The 20,566-nt window shown below is 39.9% G+C and overlaps 1 protein-coding gene across 3 annotated transcripts; it reads right to left on the reverse strand.

The window, feature by feature from the left end:
• Positions 1-1,931: 1,931 nt before the first annotated feature.
• On the reverse strand, positions 1,932-19,002 carry n4bp2 (NEDD4 binding protein 2). Of its 3 annotated transcripts, none has more exons than XM_034687348.1 (16): positions 17,999-19,002; positions 16,364-17,360; positions 13,957-14,081; positions 13,694-13,782; positions 13,474-13,550; positions 12,066-12,206; positions 8,258-10,944; positions 7,951-8,036; positions 7,235-7,280; positions 6,826-7,049; positions 6,615-6,739; positions 6,323-6,449; positions 4,402-4,578; positions 4,113-4,281; positions 3,207-3,330; positions 1,932-3,080 (listed from the first exon to the last, which is right to left on the reverse strand). In XM_034687348.1, exons 1-16 carry the CDS (start codon positions 18,249-18,251, stop codon positions 3,035-3,037), a joined length of 5,493 nt encoding a protein of 1,830 aa, XP_034543239.1. In that variant the 5' UTR covers positions 18,252-19,002; the 3' UTR covers positions 1,932-3,034. The 3 variants fall into 3 exon arrangements, with proteins under 3 accessions (XP_034543239.1, XP_034543241.1, XP_034543240.1); XM_034687350.1 differs by having other exon boundaries at positions 8,258-10,830; positions 17,999-18,506; XM_034687349.1 differs by having other exon boundaries at positions 3,207-3,285; positions 17,999-18,506.
• Positions 19,003-20,566: the final 1,564 nt, after the last annotated feature.

The raw sequence follows: 20,566 nt of genomic DNA on the forward strand, positions 1-20,566 counted from the left end.
CTCGACTAAAAAGCAAAGTAGAAACGATACCGTCTGCGGTGTGACATCTGCTCCCCCACAGCAGCTGCGCTCAGGCTGGTGGGTTATTTTTCTTCTATAATTTTGACAACTAGCACAAATAACTGAAGTAAAAAGCTCTCAGGTTACACTTGTGGAACTAAATTACGGGTTTCCAAAACTAAGTCAGTCAGAAATATAAAACTACCTCCAAAATATTGTTCTGGATTCTTTACACTGTGTGTTATTATGCAAGTTGCATTTTTGTGAATATTTTATAAAAACTATGTTAACAGTTGTTTTCAAATTTGTTAGGAAGTCAGATAGTGAATATATTTCTTCATATGTGTAGTTAAATTGATGCATTTCTGCTTTATTTTTAAATAAATGCAGAATCTGCAGAAATGAGCGTGCCAAATTATTATGCAAGTTGGTGATAAGAGCATATAACTTGTGAAAATTAAAAACTAGGCACCATTTTAAAAGTTCTGTTGATTGAAAATAATAATATTTACTGCAACTTTATTCAAACTTCAACAAAAACAACAGTTTTCTTTACATTTGTGTACAAAATAAACTGTTAAAATCTTTAAAACATTTCAAATCTAAAGTGTTTCTCAAATGTCCAATATAATCTTCTTTTCTTTCAGTGAGGGTCAGGGGTCATAGGGGAACAGATTTAGTGAGGTTTCTGATTACTTCTCTGCTGACTCTGTGAGCTGCACCTTGTATGGCTTTCCAAAGATGCTCTTTTGAGCTGTATTTCTTGCCATTACTGTAAATTATCTTCTTCAGTATTGACCACAAGTTCTCAGTCGGGTTGAAATCAGGTGAGCAGGCAGGCCAGTTCATGAGGTGATCCTCTTTAAAGCCCTGAGATGCCAGCCTGTCCTGGGAATAACGAGAGGCATGTGACGGTGCATTGTGCTCATGCATGAACAGTAGCATCTTTTTCACTTTAGCTGAATGTCTTTTCCTCCATGGAGGAAAATACAAAAGAGGATTGCCTCATGAACTGGCCTACCTGCTCACCCGATCTCAACCCGACTGAGAACTTGTGGTCAATAATAAAGGAGATAATTTACAGTAATGGCAAGAAATACAGCTCAAAAGAGCAGCTTTGGAAAGTCATACAAGTTGCAGCTCACAGTGTCAGCAGAGAAGTCATCAGAAACCTCACTAAATCAGTTTACCAGTGACCTCTGACCCTCACTGAAAGAAAAGCAGGTTATATTGGACATTTGAGAAACACTTTAGATCTGAAATGTTTTAAAGACTTTAACAGTTTTATTTTGTATACAAATGTAAAGAAAACCGTTGTTTTTGTTGAAGTTTGAATAAAGTTGTAGTAAATATTATTATTTTCAATCAATAGAACGTTTAAATGGTGCCTAGTTCTTCATTTTCACAAGTTATATGCTCTTATCACCAACTTGCATAATAATTTGGCACGCTCATTTCTGCAGATTCTGCATTTATTTAAAAAATACAGCCAACGTAATTTGAAAAGCATCACTTTACCCACACAGTTGAAGAAATATATCTGACTTCTTGACAAATTGGTCAACAAACAATAATACACATCATAATGACACTTTGTCAAATGACAAATCATGACAACACGATGTAATGACAAAGTCAAATGACACAAGGACAGTTCAACGTTCCATGGACATGGAGAAATGTCTTCTCACATGTTCAGTAGACATAGACTGCGCATGACGGCATATTTTTGGCACAAACGGAACCCCATAGTTATTTGCATGGTTCTGACAAGGAGGCCGAATTAATGAGATGACCTGTTTTTCCTGCTCTAATTGAGAATTTGACCAGCCTTTACTTCTAAATAATTAACTGGCTTATTTAGTATAGTTAGATTACAACTGGTTGATCTGAAATAAGTTTTTTTTACAAAGATCCACACATTAACAACATTTAAAGAGTAAACATTTGGGATTTTATTCAACAGTACAACATTCTCTGTAAAACAATTTAAACAAATGAATACAAAAATACAATATTCTCTTTATAAGTCATGTTTGACAACATTATGTACAAGTCAATACATTTTTTTCAAAATTGTTGTCCTAACTTTGTGAAAAAAAGCCACCAAGATAAAAGAAAGCAGAAGCCATTTTTAAGCCTACAAAATAGTATGGTAGCAACCTGAGTAATACATCTGCTACAAAATTTGGCACAGCAGGTTTAAAAAGCTACTAGGAACAGACTGGAGATAAAAGATTGGCCTTGAAAGATTAAGAAACACTTCAAAATATTTACCTGAGTTTGAATATCAAGCAGCAATACTTAGTGTGGCATTAAACTAAAGCAAATGAAAGTAGAAGCTGAGGCAGCAATTACATCAAAGTTGAGTTTAAATCAGAGGCTTACAACAAAGAGCAACAATTCCTTTTAAGTTTTTGGTTTTATAATACATCATCACACAATAATAAATGCTGTGATGGTATGCAATAAAATTTAACCTAATCAAATTCTTAAGATTTTAGATGAAAATATGTTTGTGTATTACTTTAAATGCTTACGAACAACCTCCAGGTAGACAGCATGCAATCGTTTTTAATAAAAGTTTGATAAAATCTACCATTATATTTCCACAATGATATTAAACTAGTAAATGTTAAAATCATCACAACATCTTATTGAACATCTAGCCCGCAAAAAGGTAAAAGTCACTATTTTTAAAAGGCACAATGATAATGTTAATCAAAATCTACATTATCAAGTGCCTTGAGAGTAAAAATGTACATACATTTGAGCTTTACAGATGAATAAAAAACATCTTTTTGCATTTCATGCCAACATTTGGGCCAAACTAACTTCAAGCTCTTGATAACTCATTGGGTAAAAAGAAGAGAAATGAGATGAGAAGATCACACGGCACCAAAACTGAGGCTGAATGTGTCATATTTTGTGTAGTGTAATGACTATATAGTATGGTTATGTGAAGGGATAGACAGAGAGAGATATGTGCATGTGTGTGTATTTTCTGCCAGAGGAGCTTGAAACCAGGTTCTTCTCACTTCAAAGAGACTAACACATGGCCTGTGTTTGGCTCTGTGAACCTGATAGAGAGATAGGAGAGAAGGTGGGTGACAACGAACATGGTATGCATGAGTTCTAAGTACTGTGTGTGTGTGTGTGTGTGTGTGTGTGTGTGTGTGTGTGTGTGTGTGTGTGTGTGTGTGTACCTGTAGTGCTTGCTGGTGAGGTAGTCTATGACAGCGGGACGGATGCGGGCCACGCCCCCCTGGCTGTGGTTTCCTCTTCCTGTGATGATAGAGAGCTGAGGTTTACACAGACCCTGCTCACACTCTACTCAGAAAGAACAAAAAGACGACACAGAAAATGGTTAACAGGAGCAGAGTGCAGGAACTTTGAGACACAAACCTGTGAAAACATGATTATTAAAACTTCTGCATGAACTTTCAGGTTTTGGCGAGTTTGGAGTCCCCTTATGGACAAAGTGGTACCACATGTCTTGTCCTTGTGTATATCGTGTTTTCTGACAACAACAAAAAATTCCTGCATTCTTTTTAAACTGAGTCGCAGACCTCCAACAATCGCAAAACTTTGAATCCACACATATTTCAACTTGTTCAATGTCAGGAAACACAGCTGGAACTTTACCCATAATCCATCGGGCACTTAGTTTAACCCTACTGTTCTGTTTGGTGTCCTGGAAACTGTCACAAAAGTATTCAATATTGTTCTGACATTTCATGACTAACAAACTAATTTAATGATAATTGTTACATAAGTTCAATAAAACATTACAGAAAGTAACACAAAAACTAACTATATAATCATAGAACCACTTTACAACAGAGGGGCTCCATTTTTATTATTTTGTGATGTTTCTAATACCCTTTCTCTGGCTAAGGTAACCTGCAATATAACTTTAATTGTAAATTGAAATATATACTTTACATTAAACATATATGTTTCAAAAAAATAGTGAGGATACCTGTGCCTGTTACAGTTTCAGATAATCAAAAAAAGGTATTAGTATTCTTACACAAAGATTCCAAACCTTCCTCCCTCATACTCTTGTTTCTTCAGACTGAGTGTGAGCAGTTCTGGTTATTGTTAACTACCTGTGCTTTTGTCCTCTAAGACCTGGGCCAGATGTTCAAGGGCTTCGTCTACGTGCAGCCCGTGGAGGTCCAGGATGTTCCTTGGCAGCAGTGATGAGTTCACCCTCTGAAAAATCTGAAATGCTGCACGGTGATTGGCCTCATGCATCCGCTTGCCGTGCATGTGTCCCTACATTGAGGATGAAACAAATGAATTGGAGCTGCACATTCCGAAACAGTCAGTGAATTAAGGGAAGAGCTGAATGGTTGAAGACTATGCCCTGCACAGGTAAAAAATATTGCTCCTCACCTGTTGCGAGTAAAATGAAGCCACTTCCTTATGTCCTTGTTTAAAAGCCTCAGCAGCTTTCTCAAAACTCTCGATCTGTCGTTTTCTCTGTAGGGAGGCTTCAGCCCTGAAGTCAACATACTCTGGATCCTCTGTGTCCTGATAGTCAAGAACAGTAGACTCCACAGGCTTCTGCCTCTGACAAATTGTAATACAAAACAAAGGGATACAAACAGTGTAGATGACTAATTTATCTTATAGTGGCTCATGTTAATATACACTTGAGGTCAAAATTATTAGCCCCCCAGGAATTCTGGAACACTTTCCTTAAATTCTGCCCAATGTTTGAATCATTGATAAAACTTGATATAAGCAAACATTCACCAGTGTTCTTTAGTAGCTTTGGTAAATTTTGGAATGTAAAATACATTTTTAGGATAACTTTATATCAAATATAGTGAAAAATGGGGTGGTCAAAATTATTAGCCCCCCTGTGAATTTTTACTTTTAAAACACACCTGAGCAGTCAGTTTGTTTCCTAACAACACCTGTAGGTCTGTTGGCTTCCTAACAACACCTGAGCATTCAAACAGAATTGAGATTTACTTAAGGGACTCCAAACAGGGTACTTGAACACGTTATTGAGAGAGACTACTCATACTAACCATGCCAAAGACAATGGAAATCAGTCTTGAGCTCAGAAAGAAAATATTTGAGGCTCATAATAAGGGGGAAGGCTATACTGTAATTTCCAGGCGTTTTACAGTGTCTAGAATAGCTGTATGTTGCATCATTGCAAAGTACAAGGAGACAAACTCCGTTGGAAACAAACCTAGGCGTGGTAGAAAACGCAAGATTTCAAGAACTTTGGAGAGGAAAGTAGTCGAAGATGTCAGCAAGAAGCCCCGGACATCTGCCAAGATGATTGTTGCTGACCTGACCTCCATTGGAGTTGATGTTTGAAGGAGCACAATTGTTAGGGATCTTCATCGTAGTGGGCTTCAGGACCATCGTCCCAGAAGAACCCCTTTACTCAAAGAGAGGCTCATCAGAGCCAAACTGAGGTTTGCCCGAGAACATTTGAAAGGTAAAGATGAGTTTTGGAAGTCCATCTTTTGGTCTGATGGAACTTTTTGGGCATATGGATGTTGTTCATGTTTGGCCAAGAAACGGAGAGTCCTTCAACCCTTAGAACATGGTCCTCAGAATTAAACATGGTGGGGGGAGCATCTTACTGTGGGGCTGTTTTGCAGCCTCAGGCACAATAAATCTTGTTCTGGTGCATGGCATCATGAAAAAAGAAAGTTATGTTGACATTTTGAGGGATAATGTGAAGAACTCTGTTCTTAGTCTAGGCTTTGGTCGATGCTGGGTCTTCCAGCAAGACAATGATCCAAAGCTTACGTCAAAATTGGTCAAACAGTTCTTAAAGGACACAAAAACCAAGGTCCTGGAGTGGCCCGTACAGAGCCCAGATCTAAATCCTGTGAAGAATCTGTGGCGGGTGCTCAAAGTGAACGTCTTTGCTCAGAAACCATGTATTTTGGACCAGCTGGAACAATTTGCATTGGAAAAATGGGCCAAAATCCCTCCAGAGACATGTGCCAACCTTGTAAAGAACTATTTGAAGAGGTTGTTGTCCGGTGTGGCTCAGAAAGGGTGCACTATTGACTACTTAGGGCCAGGGGGCTAATAATTTTGGACATGCCATTTTTACCTTTTCTTGTTTCAATTCATTGCATCAATAAAATATCCAAGTCAAACATAGTGAACATTTGTCTTTGTTATTTTGGAAACACATAAACTATAAACACTTGTTTTTAATGGTCATTTTCATGAAGAAATCAAGGGTTTTATCTGATTTCACAAGGGGGGCTAATAATTTTGACCTCAAGTGTAGTTTGTGGTGATACATCTTCTGCTTAGACTGTTGACAAAATACCTTCTCTCTTTCCTTGCTGGCTGCTCTGTGGTGGTCAGATCGAGGTGCCTCTGGGGCAATCACTGTCTTGACTGGCTCCTCGACCAAAAGAGAGCGAAGAAACAGCTCTGTCTCAGTCAGGCTGTAACTGCATACAAAAAGATACATTTATAAGTTAGTCAGGAGTGAACATCAGTGTTCAACACATCACACACATGCATTTCTTTGCCGGGTAACCAAAAAACACATCATCTTTGCACAGCTTTGGAGAGTTTCCACTATAAGCTGTCAAGTGTAAAAGTTGGTTTCTCACTTGTGGTCTCTGAAGATGTCTTGAAGAAAATGCCTGTCTATAGTGGGGAAGAGGGAGTACAGTTGGGTTTCTTTTAAAATGGTGGCTCCATCCCGTCGGTCGAGGTCTGAACGACTCTGTCTGGTCTGGAAGGAGGGTTCAACAAGGTTTAGGATGTGGTGTCCAGAGAAGAACAAGCCAGGATGTTATTTAAGCAGCCTATGTGACAAACCTTTTCCATGTTTTCCTGTAGTGCCTGCTCCTCCTTAATGATCTCCCGGAGAGACACGTGTGGGCGAGACACACTCCAGTGGTCCATGAATGGGATCCTACCCCTGGTCTCTGGATGGCCATCCGGTGTTGTGTAACCATCAGCACTGATCAGGAAACACGCTGACTGTGACGAGTCTCCTGGTCCTGTTTTGACCCCTTGTGACTCACCCCAGTGTAGGGAACCTACTCATTCATAAGTCAACATTCAGTGGCTGGAAACTAAATGATGCTATGACTTTGTCTAACAATGTTAGTGTTTAATGTGCATTTCATTTTTTTTAAAAAGGTAAAACACTGTTCCAACTACAACTATAGGTGAGCATTTTGAATTTGGCTATTTGAATTTGTGTTTACGTGTGTGAACTTACTCTCCTGAAGCAAGTGGAAGGACAGAGTTGCTTGTCTCTGCTTTTCCTGTAAAACAGCATTCAAGTCAAGTCAAATTAGTAAACCAGAATATCAGGGTCAAATTATAATAGCAAGGAAACACTGATGCTGCAAAAGTATGACTCCCAAATTTGATCTGCAGGAAATTCTGACTTTAGCCACTTGGGGGAAGCAGAAACAAGTTCTGAACACACTGCTGACTGAACAGCATCTGTAAGGCTGATATTGTTCCTTTGTTCTCAGACAGGTGGCTGTTATCCTATCATTGAGTTACGAAGCAACATTTTTAGATAGTTTGAGTATTATTTGTGATAAATTTAAGAACATGCACTCTCCTCTGCTTCTTCTGGTATCTATAATCTGGCTCTTCGGCTGCTAAATTCTCCACTTGTATAGCAGCTTCACTCTCTCTGTGTCTGTAGGCTGTTTAGTATTGCGCAGGTGCTGTACAGTGTTTTATCTTTTCACTGCTTGCTGCGGCTGAAAACTGCCCTATTAGAGCTGTAGTTGAACATAAACAGTACATTTGTGGCTTGACCTGATAAAAAGTCAGAAACAGCTACAAAGCTACCTAGAGGTGAGTCAAAAAATAATTTATAATCTGTATGTTAATAAGTATGAGCTAACCCTCTCACATTGTCCCATGATAAAAAAGGCATTATAAAGATATTGAGAATAAAACACGTCAGAGGCTCACCTGAATGGTTTCCTTCCACTTCTGGTGAAGCAGCTTGGCCAGGTTCAGATCCATCTGCACTGCACAGTCATCAGAGGGGCATGAACCTGAAAATTGATGACCAAAGGACAGATACTGTTATATCAGATCTGAGTACAGCAGAAGAAGTCTCTTTTATGTTGGTTTAGCAATTCATTGATGTCCACTGAATGTCTGAGTAAGTTTCAAACAAAGTGCTTGATGGATTTTCTAACAGTGGACACATGTCAGGTGTCAGAAATCCAAAGGATGTGTGCAACAGACTCATGTTGTGTGACATGTTAGTTACCTGGATCTACTCCAACAGGACCAAACAGCTCAGTCAGTTGTAGTGCCACCTCAGTGGGTAGTTTGAGCTCCACGCTCTGAATATCCAGGTGTTGTTTCCTTCTCCCCTCCTTCAAACTCCTTTCAGCCTTCTCCTTTTGTTCCTGCCTCTCCATCTCCTCTAACTCAGCCTGCAGGAGCCGCTTAACCTCGTCCATGCTAGCAATCTCCTCGTCGATCTCAACCCTCGACTCTTCTATTATTACGCTATCATCAAAGCTTAAACCCCAAGCACCACCTTCAATGTCAACTTCTGATGTCACTTTTTGCTCAGATTCACCACACCTCTCTCCTTCGTTCACTGCCTCAGGGAGACTTTGTTTTGTTTCAGGAGCTTTTTCTAAATGCAAAGTTTCATCAGGGTGATCTTTGTTTTGAGCGAGAAAAGCTGCACCCCCAACTCTAAGCACATCATTATCGTTACCGTTCACAACCAACTTTTTAGCTGTACCATTTATCTGCTGAGTTCCCTCCTTATCTGCAGGAAACAAATCCTCAGGGTGGTGCCCATCAAACACATTAGCATATACCCTAGTTTCTGAAGCTTCACCCAAAGCTCCACACAGATTGGATATTTTCTGGTCTTTTTCATACTCCTCCATCTCTGTCACACCATCATCATCTTTGAAGAACCTCTCTCCAGAGTCAAGTAACAGGTTGGTTGTCCACTCTAGGTCCTGATGGCATTTGTCATATAGATCCTCTAATGTATCGAAACTAACCAATTTAAAATGGCGACTGAGAATGCGAAGACTCTCAAGGCGATCTTGAGTTGCCCCAAACTCTCTCTCCTCCACCTGTGTGCCTTTCTCGTGCACCACATGGTAGGGCACATCTGCGTGGCCAGACGGGTGAACTGCAACCGCTGCAGAAATGGCAGAGGACATCTCCGGCACAAAGCGAGAGGAGTCTCCAGACAGGACTGTGGTGTCACCGGGGTGGTTGCACAAAGTGACACCAGCATCATCCGGACTGTCTCGATGAGTGAGACGCCAAAGAAAGGCAAAGTCCTGGGGTTCTGTCTGGGTAGAACAGCCTGTTTCTACCAGAGGGGGTGAGGAAGAAGGCTGCGGGCGTGCCTCAGATTTGGAATCGCTGAACAGGTCAAGGTTTGGTTGAGGGTTCAGGCTGGTGTTACAACTTGATTCAATATCTGTGTCTATGCTGTTCCGACTAAAGTTTAGACTTGTGGCTGCGGTATTAAGCCCCTCAAGAGCGTTGGGTGAGGAAGCTGGGCAGTTTTGTGTAAAAGTGAGGGCTAGTTTACACTGTTTACCCGATCTACGACCCTGACGCTGCTTCCTCTCTTGACTCCCTCCACTAACAGCACTGCTATCTGCTTCCACAGTGCCCTCACACACAGGACTGAGACTCATTTCACTAACACGACCTCCATCAGACTCAGCTCTGGTGTCTGCGCTGTCTTTATCAGTCTGACCAGCATCATCAGGTTCTGTAAGAACCTCGACTAGAATTTTGTCACTTCCCCCTTCATCCTTGCAGTTATTATCCTCCACAGTTCTGGAGATAACCAGTGACTCAGCAGCAAGAGCTGAGAGGGAATTTATTTGGCTAACTGATTGGAAATCCCCAATTCCTGTTACTGTCCTGTTATTTCCTAACCCACTATCATTCCCTCCTGTGGTGCTACACCCATCATTTACAGTTGTAAGTGGCTGCCAACTATCAAATCTGGATTCCCTACTCTCACAGTAGTCAGCTCCTTTCCAGTCTAACACACAGTCAGGTAATTCACCCCTGCTGCTGATGACCCTATGATTATTTTCCCTCTCCTCACTGTTAGATCTACTGCTATTTGATCCCTCAAGTCTGCCTACCACCTCATCCTCTCTCACAGATTCCTCTCCAGAGCTCATGGAGAGGGAAGATGAATACGGAGAGCTGATGTCAGTGGCAGCTACACCAGTCTGAATAAGATCAAGAAGCCTCTGAAACTCTGCTCCATTGGACCCTGACTTCCCTTTTGTTTTTTTTTCTTCTTGAGACAAGCCATCTTCCTTTAAATTTACATTGATATGCCTCTCTCTTGTCCTTGCCTGTCGCTGCTGAAGGGAACCTTCAGATGGCCAATCTCCGACAAAATCCAATGCAATCTGCGTTCCCTTATCTGCCTCAACCCCTTCTGCTTCCTCTCCCTCTCTCTTTCCCTTCTCCTCTGATTGGGTAGTATCTTTCACCAGATCGGCAGGCTCTGTTCTGTCAAAACCAGACCTCCGACTGGTTCTCTCTCTCCTCACTCTCTGTCCAATAGACTCAGAGAAAGCCACAGGAACTTCTTCTTCCTCATGCTGATCTTGGTTCATCACTGATTCTACAATACAGTCAGGGATTCTCTGATCCCCTGGATGATTCAGTTCTAGATGGGCATCTAACTCAGAATCTAGGTCACCTAGATCCATCTCATCATCCTCATGTATCACTTCAGGGTTTTCTGTAAGTTTCTCAGTGGTCATATCGAGGGACTCTTGAGATTTGTTGGTGCCGTCTTCCAGTATTCCAACTTCAGCAGAGTAACTGACAGATGAAACATCAGGGAGAGAATAGAAAAGCTCAGAGTCTGATTTCTTATATCCCTCTGTCAATCTAGGCTGCCCCACAAGGTCGGGACAAGGTTTTACAGACTGTGACCTAAAGGAAAAAACAGAATAATTAATTTTGTAATCATTATTCAGCCAGAGTTTGGGTCATTAATTTCAAGACGGTATTGATAAATGTGTATTTTAAGGCAACAAAAGGATAGAGCGCTGTCTGCAGTAGAGGGGAAGGCCAGACAGATTATTTGTATCTTCAAAATTAAATTCAAGGTTTTTTTTTTATGTTGAAGACACTTGAGAAGGAGTTTGGTGCTTTTTCAATGCATAATAATAGCGTGTTCCTTTCTAAAGCCTAAAAACAACACAGACATGCCAATCAGAATTGAGGTTTATATGAGATGCTTCTTCCTATTGAAGTTTCTGTGAGGAACTTTGGGTTTGTGTTGATTTTGGCACCACCTGTTGAATCTCCTGCTAATCTGCCCTGTACATGCACCAGCAGTGTTTCTTTAACAAAAATGTAATTCTATTTTTGTGGGTGTTTTCTTGGCATACTTAAATGTGTCAGTATTTGGAATTTCGGATGAAGAAAACATGAAAATGTTTCAGCTGTGTCAGACAATAAACGAAACTTCACAGAATAAATCTTTATGCTGATGTTCTGGTTTGCTTTTGTAGCTCATTCAGAGAGATAAGTATTCATTTTGTGACCAGCTTAAAACTCTCATCCAAAAGTAATGTGATAAATATACAAATGGCTGACTAATTACTATAAAAAAAACATGATTGCTTGAATGCTACAGCGAGGAGAATACACTCATTCTGTTATACTTTAAGGGGCATTTTACTGGCAGTGGTTTGGGTCCACTGTCACTTCTTCCTCAAATGGAATATTTCTGATCCTGTCTCTATCGAAAGACAGTGCAGCAATGAAGGGTTTGAGTAAAACAATAATGTGAACCATATGATATGGCCTTCTTGGTCACCACATCTCCGCTCATTTGAAGAGATTTTGAACTGACAATAATCTCTGCCACCATCTTCAAATCACCAAATGAGGGAATATCTCTTAACAGATAACTGGTTCCAACCCCCTGCTACAGCTTAGACGTTTACAACTCATGTCAGTATGCATTACACCTTAGGCCCAAAACTCTGCTAAAACTGGTTTTTCATTTAATTTGTCAGGCGACTGTCACTTAGAGCTGCACTCACTGTGAGTTTCTGTTCTCCTGGAGGATACTCTGTTTGAACTCAGGCATCTGTGAACCCATAATAGACTGGACTGTGACAAAGCGCTCATATCCATTAAGCATGCGTCGGATTGTCTCCACTGGAACATCATGTGTGCTACGCCTGCAAATGCAAATACACACATGGACAAAAACAAATAAAAAAAAAACACAAGACTTAAAAATCATTTCACAGCTTCCAACTGAATTTTGCTATTTTTGTGCACAAAATTAATCCAGTTGACCTTTTAATGTTAACTAGGGATGTAACAATATATCACAAGACGGTAAAAATCGATCCAAATAAGGGTACAAAATTTGTATCCAGGTATTATTTTTAAACAGTGAGAGGCGCTTTCTGCATTTCATTCCACTTGTTCAACATCATTAAGTCTCTTGCGCTGCTCTCTTGTCACTCGCTGAGTGGAGGTGTTTTAAGTTTAAAGCATGTTTCAGAATCAGCTGACTGCACACAGCGGAGATGCTCAGCTGGGGGCTGCAGCTCAGTGACAGGTCTCCACACAGTCCGCCACCGGACTGATTCTGACCCGGTTTTGCTCCCGGCTGACACCTTACTGCGTTTAAATGCTTATTTTTCTCTATAGGAACGAGTAGACAGAAAGCTGGACACTTTGAATCCAAAATATGATACTGTAGTTGTCCTGTTGCAGTAAATCAACATGTTGTAGTCTGAGTATTCACATATGACTATGCGTCCGCAGAGATTATAAGCCTGCTCCTCACATTGATATTCAGCGTGTTAACATTTTAAACACCTCAATATGATCCGTAGCTGTTTAACACCGTCAGCAACACACTGTGTCGCAAAGGAAAATTTGATTTAGGGGAAAAAATGCATTTGACATTATTTTTGTCATGGAAAATGTTCAAGTCTTTTTAATGATTAAACGATAATTGATCGTTTACATTTCCAAAGATCGATCACGGAAAATACTTGAAATTAGCATCCTTAATTTAAAGAGATTTACCTTATTTGTTTTAATATTTAATATTTTCATTTGGGAATTGTTCACTTTCCATTTCTTCAGAATTGTTCTTAAATTTTCCAACAAGGTATTTTTGTACAGGAATTTTAGTGTGCAGTGGTTTTATTTGAGTTACAACACACCTTAAAAATGAAAAAGGATTACTTTGTTTACAAAGAAATATAAGAGAAAAAATATACATTGCAACTGTCCACATCTGAGAATTGAAATAAAATAATAGTTATTTAAATTTTGAGTTTAATCCAGTTTCCTTGAAAATCGTGAGAGTGAATTGTATCATGAACCAAAAACCGGGATTTCGAATCGAATCACGGGTTGAGTGTATTGTTACATCCCTAATGTTAACAGCAGAGGCTACCATTACAATGTTGTTATCGCTCTCACCTCTGCAGTTCTCTGGGTTTGCTCTTCCACCAAGTGTCTGGCTCTCGAAATAGCACCTTGTATCCATGTTTCAGTGCCTGCGAAAGACAAGAGAGAAACTTAGACTAACTAAATACACAATGTCTGGCCGATTTTTCAGAGTGATTAGTGTTACAGCAGAATTAGAAAGTGACAAGAGACATGTTTGCATGTTTGATGTATTATTGGCATGCTGACTGACCATAGCCACGTAGGGTTTCATCTCCCAGCCCTGCATGTTGGTGTTGTCAATGATGATGGGGTTAGCTCCTCTTTCAAACGCCTCTTTGGCTGTTTGAAAGAATTAAACCAGAAGGAAACAGTTTGTTGCTACGGTGTATATTTTGTTACACCACATTTTCTTTTACAGGAAACAATGGCAATCAATCACAGAGACAAAAACGTGGGTTTTGTCTTAACACTGATGCATCACTTCTTATCAACACTGAGTGTGTGATGGTGTACCTCGTCTATGGTTCCACTCATGGGCCTCCCCGAGTGCAGTGGGGTTAAACTGATATCTTCCATGACTAGTGAAAAAGTCATCAGTGCACAATCTAACTCCTCCTGGGTTATGTTTGACCAAGGCTCTGTATACAAGCACACGCACAAACACAGATAAAGAAATCTTTAAGATGATGTAACACATGTTGTTATTGTTTTGGTAAAAAATCCATGACTCTTGAGTAACAATGCCTCCAGCCATGTACAGTGTATATCACAAGTCTACACACCCGTGTTAAAATGACAGGTTTTGTGATGTAAAAAATTGAGACCAAGATAAATCATGTCAGAAGTTTCTCCACCTTTAATGTGACCTATAACGTGAACAATTCAATTGAAAATAAAATTAAAATCTTTTAGGGGGAAGAACAAAAAATAAAAAAATTAAATAATGTGGTTGCATAAGTGTGCACACCCTTTAACTAACAATTTTTTGAAGCACCTTTTGATTTTATTACAGCACTCCATTTTTTTTTGTAGTTGTCTATTTGCATGGCACATCTTAACGTGGCAATATCTGCCCATTCTTCTTTACAGAGAGCTCCAAATCCATCAGATAGTGAGGGCATCTCCTGTGCACAGCCCTCTTCAGACCACCCCACAGATATTCAACTGGATTCAGGTCTGGACTCTGGCTGGGCCATTCCAAACTTTAATCTTCTTCTGGTGAAGCCATGCTTTTGTTGATTTGGATGTATGCCTTGGTTTCGTTGTCGTATTGAAAGGTGAAATTCCTCTTCATCTTCATCTTTCTAACTGAGGCCTGGAGGTTTTGTGTTAAACTGACTGGTATATGTAACTGTTCATACTTCCCTCCACCTTGACTAAGGCCCTGGTTCCAGATGAAGTAAAACAGCCCCAAAGCATGACCCTGCCCCCATCATGCTTCTCTGTGGATATGGTGTTCTTTATGTGCAGTGTTGTTTTTATACCAAACATACCTTTTGGAATTATGGCCAAAAAGTTCAACCTTGGTTTCATCAGACCATAAAACATTTGATGCTTTTGGGAGACTTCATGTATGTTTCTGAAAAATTTTGCCAGGCTTGGATGTTTTTCTTCATAAGAAACGGCTTCCATCTTTCAACCCTACCCTATAGCCGAAACATATGAAGAATACGGGACATGTTGTCACATGTAGTACACAGCCAGTACTCGTCAGAAATCCCTGCAGCTCCTTTAATGTTGCTGTAGACCTCTTGGAAGCCTACCTGTCCAGTTTTCTTCTTGTCTTTTCATCAGTTTTGGGGGAATGTTCAGTTCTTGGTAATGTCACTGTTGTGCCATATTTTATCCACTTGATGATTACTGTCTTCACTGTGGTCCATGGTATATCTAATGCCTTGGAAAAGTACTTGTACCCTTCTCCTGACTGATACCTTTCAACAATGAGATCCCTCTGATGCTTTGAAGCTCTCCCTGGACCATGGCTTTTGCTGCAAGATGCAACTGAGGAAATGTCAGGAAAATCCTTCTAGAACAGCTGATCTTTAATGGGATTAACAAAAGTCACTTTCAATTATTACAGGTGGATACTGACAACTATTTGTCTGAACTACTGTACTATTTTGTGAGTTTGAATGTGATTGTTTATTCTGAACACAGCTACATCCCAAGGTATAGGAGGCTGTGTACACTTATGCAACCACATTATTTTTTATTTATTTTTTTATTGTTCCCCCTAAAAGATTTAAATTTTTTTCTCAATTGAATTGTGCATGTTATAGGTCAAATTAAAGGTGGAAACAGTTCTGACTGATTTATCCTGATCTCATTTTTTTACATCACAAAACCTGGCATTTTAACAGGGGTGTGTAGACTTTTGACATCCACTGTATGAAAATACTTGTACTTTTGTAGTAAACTTGTAGTTGAATATCCGGATCTTTTTATCATGTGATATAGTAGTTATCCGTTGAGCCAAAACACACACTGTCATCATTGAAACATTTCTGATTAAAACAGGGGTTACAACACCACACAGAGGTTGCAAGAATATAAATAACAACATCGGTAATGGATGATGGGCTTCACAAACCTGCAAACAAACATTCAAACTGAAAACTCTGTGTTTAAAGTTTTTTTTCAGATGTTTGCTTCGTTATCTAGATGCTTTTCAGACATGCAAGTATTGAATTAGTGTATTTGAATTAAAAGTGGTTCCTTGTAAGACAAGAGTAAAATGTCAAAGCAATAGTTCAATAAAAGGTGTTTATATGATATCTTGGGTTGTTAAAAACAGAATGTCCACAAAAGTGTAATTCAAGCCATGAGGGTACATCAGTGCCATCTCCACTCGGACTGAAAACTGTATTCCTGCAGTTTTCGAAAGACCAGAGAGAGAAGCATAATAAACAATCACTCTTACCCTGCCAGGGTGGACTTTCCAGACCCTGGAGCCCCACGCAGCAGCACAAGTACCTTTCCCTCCAGATGCAGCCTGCTGTGCTGGGCAGGAGGATGAGGAGCAGCAGGCAGGGCCCAGGACTTTGGAATAGTGGCAGAAGGTTTGAGAGGTGCTTGGCTGACAGGGCCCTGACCCAGCCAAGGAGAGGGATGGCGGGGTAGGTTGGGCCAGCCGGACGGTGTTTGAGCCACCGGGGTAATGAAAGCTGGCCCCTGGTTTCCATGGAAATGAGGGGAAAATACCGGTGCCTCTAGGTTCCAGGACGATGGCATGTAGCCGAACGGAGCCTGAATAGACGTGTTCACCTTGGATCTGGCTCCACCAACAACTGTATTAGAGGACATGACCCCAGTCATGCCTGAGGAAGCTTCTGATGAGTCTTGTTTTTTATATACCTGGAAAGCTGATGGGCGTCCTGACGCTGCCAGGTCCAAAGGAGGTTTTGGTGTGTCGACAGATGTCTCTGTCATCAGATGCTTGTAGTCCACAGTAGGCTCCTGCGCCTCAGTGACCTTGTCTTCCCAAGTGCTGAGCTGGTCGAGAGGAGAAGAAGCTCCAGAAATACTCTCCACCAGGCCACCCACTGGGCCTTGCTGCTGGACAGAGGGGCCTCTAAATCCAGGCTGCAAGCTAGACTGAAGCAGCTCCGGGAGGTCCTGCTGTGGTAATGGAGGTTGAGGGAAAGGGGATAAATACTGCTCTGCACTTTTGCATTGTTCTGTGGTTAGTGTCTCTAACTCCTGATCAACGAGCAGGTCCAGCTCTTCTGTCAGGATGGTAGGAGAAGAGACCAGCCGTGAGGATCCAGAAGAGTCTGGTTCTTGTCTCGGCTCAAGGAGGTGTCGTGGGCTGAGCAGGGCTGCAGCAGTGAGCTCAAAGCCAGAGACAGGAGAGAGTATGGGTGCTGCAACTTCAGCAGCATTAGACAGCTCCAGGAGAGAGTCCATTGCATTTTCAACTAGAAGCAATACAGAGAAACACAGATACTAAGAAAAAGAAAACATACTGTTTGAACTACACTGAACATAAACAGACAAATGATTCAGTGTTCCAATACCTAAATATCTGTTTGAACAGAAACAGAAATTTTAACAGAAACAATGAAGGTACTGATAATTAAAATAAAAAACTGAGAATCTAATATAATCAAACCTTATCATTTTGATGCTATCAACACTGAAACCAACAGTGATTAACACCATTTAATCCATACAATTACAGTGACATTTTAGCTACTTTTGTGACACAATTAGTGATTGAAGTGTTTAGGACACGCTTTTGATTAAGTCACAGGATAGCTCATATAGAGCTAACTTGGTGATGTCCTGGTACTACTATGTATCTGCTCGGACAGGGCTGAGAGTCACCTGGCTGTGAACCACTGACTGTCAGTCTGAACAGAGACAACAGGTGGTAAACCAAGGAACGTAAAGTACAGTTTTACACGACAGCTAATACATTTATAATACACATTGCTCAACCTGAAAAACAACTTTTTTTTTATCAGAAATATGCTGCTAAGTAGCTAACTGGTTAGCACAGTTCCACTTATTAGCATTCACACTCACACCCAGCAGGTAAATGTTCAGAGCTCACCTTTGAAGTCACACTCGGAAAGCACGATGTAAATAACTTCAGGGTCCAGGTGTGAGAACATCTCCTGCATGCTTCGGACGATGTTCTCCTTGTCTGAGCCGGAGAGCGAGGTGCTGGATGTAAAGTTGTTCGCCATTGACCCGTCAAATCCCTGGAGTCCTCGGTTGCCAGTGTTATAGCCGAGGCTCCCTCCCTCTGGCGGCCCGCTGTGAACCCTTGCCGGGCTTTGGCCGTTCTTCTTTCTCCGAGGCATTCAGGGGCCGGACTGTAGCCGCCGGTGGATCTCATCGGCAGCCGCACGGAGCTAACCCAGTAGCTCGAGAGCTACAGAAATGTAGCCCGGATCCGAAGACATGCCACTATTGTATCAAGTAGGGAACTTCAGTAAAACAACTTAAGGTATCGATGTCTAACAGCACTCCAAGTGGTGGAAACGCAGGAGATAATACAAAGTGTACGGATCAGCTTGTAGTCCTCCAGTGAGGTCTGAAACCGGAAACCCAATCAAATACTTCAAAATAAGAGCTTACTGTATGACGTTTGGATTTAAGTTTCTCTGAAAAGATTAAATTGCTTGAATATTTCACAGAGGCTTCACTGAAGTAGTACAAAATAACGTATAAAAACTATAGTTTAAAAAATAGTTACATGTCTAAATCGTATCTAAATTTTAAGAAACATGTAAAAAATGTCTGCAGAAATGTAAAAGCCAGCCTAATGAACATTACCACCACTGTAACATCATTAATAAATATAACTTAATTACCTTTGACAGTTTTCTTTGTTATGCAGATATGTGTCTGATGTATAAATTAATTCATGATCAGGCCCCACCTCCACTTAAACAATGTGTGTTACTCTGCAGGAACAATCTTAGGGAGACCAGGGTATCAGCAAGAGGAGATTGTTCAGGTAAACTTAGGAGGACTGCATTTGGACAGTCTGAATTTTCAATCAGAGCAGCAGAAAAATGGAACTCAATTCCTACCCACATTAGAAACTGTACAAGCCTCAGTGTTTTTAAAAGTAAAATGAATTTATGGCTGGAGGAAAAACAATCGTGATCACTGATTTAATCCTCTCAATGCATCAAACTAGAGACAATTAAATGTAATTTAAAATGTGTTATTAGTGATGGACTGTTGCTAAGAATGTATTATTTTAAATGGTAGTATGTTTTTGTCATTTGCATTGTACAATCTTTTACATCTTCCTGCCCAGGGACCACAGATGAAATTTAGATTATAGCCAGCTCTGGCTTGACAGTTTTTGATTTGCATGGCCCCTGTCAAATAAACTAATAAATACAAAACGTAACGTTACAAAAAGTAAATGTAAATAGTTAGAGGAACTCAGCAGCCTTTTCACTGTAAAGTTGTCATATTCTAGGCTTGATTTTTAATAAGTATTATTGTTACATGTAAGAGGCACTTTAACTGACTGCCTACTTGTTTTTTCATATGCTGATCGTATTAGCTTTAGAACCTGTAATTTTTCAGACATAAGAAAAAAGGTTGCTGGATAAATCAAGTGGGAAAACAAACAAACAAACAAATATACACATATATATAGGCAACACAAAAGGAAAAACCAAATCGAGGAACATCAAAATAGTACTCAAATAGCTGCATAAAGATGCCCTGCTATACTACATTGTGGCTTAAACTTGAATTTGAATTAGACTGTTGCAGGCACATTGATGTAGCCTTTATAAAAATTTAACGCATCATTAGCTCGTCACCTTGACCACCAGGTGTCACTAACTTCTCAATGTAACCTGAGGAAAACTTTATTCCAAAGTTTATTCTATTCAATAGCCATGAATGCATGAAACAAGAACAAAACATAATGGACTGCAAAAGAACCCAAATGGACCGACAAGCATATGAAGGCCATTTTTCTTATTTTTATATGACCATGGCCCTGGTGGCAGTACATTTAGTGTTTCAAAACAGTTTTATCTCATTCTTGAACTGATGAATTCAGTTTCCTTTCAGTCAGATGTAAAATTATCCATCTACAAAAAAGACGACCCTGAACTGTTTAGGTCATTTTTTTTATAGGAATAATAACTTTTCTGTGAATTCATTTTGAACCACTTTCTGCAAGGAGAGTAGGCGCACATCAGCTTAGAGTAGTTTGTAAGAGGTGACGAGACTCAGAAGAAACAGAATGGTTATTAAAGTTTTGTTAGTTGATAAGTTATCTATCTAAAATGATGTTGTAAGTTGGATCAATGTATCAGTTTATATCTCTTATTAGATATAAAACGCATTGTTTGGTTATTTGCCTTTTGGTTGACAGCCCAAAAAGAGAGAGAAGGGAGCAGAGAGAGGACTTAATTTATTATTATTATTATTATTATTATTATTATTATTATTATTATTATTATTATTATTATTCATAATAATAATAATAATAATAATAATAATAATAATAATAATACATTTTTTATATACAACGCACTTTTCATTTCCAGAAATCTCAAAGTGCTACAGGCACACAGTAAAAACAAACTTGAACATTTCTTAAAAGCAGTACTTAAGATAAGTTAAAAGCCTCTTAAAA

Source organism: Notolabrus celidotus, chromosome 7 (genome assembly GCF_009762535.1).
Source record: "Notolabrus celidotus isolate fNotCel1 chromosome 7, fNotCel1.pri, whole genome shotgun sequence".
Lineage (NCBI taxonomy): Eukaryota > Metazoa > Chordata > Actinopteri > Labriformes > Labridae > Notolabrus > Notolabrus celidotus.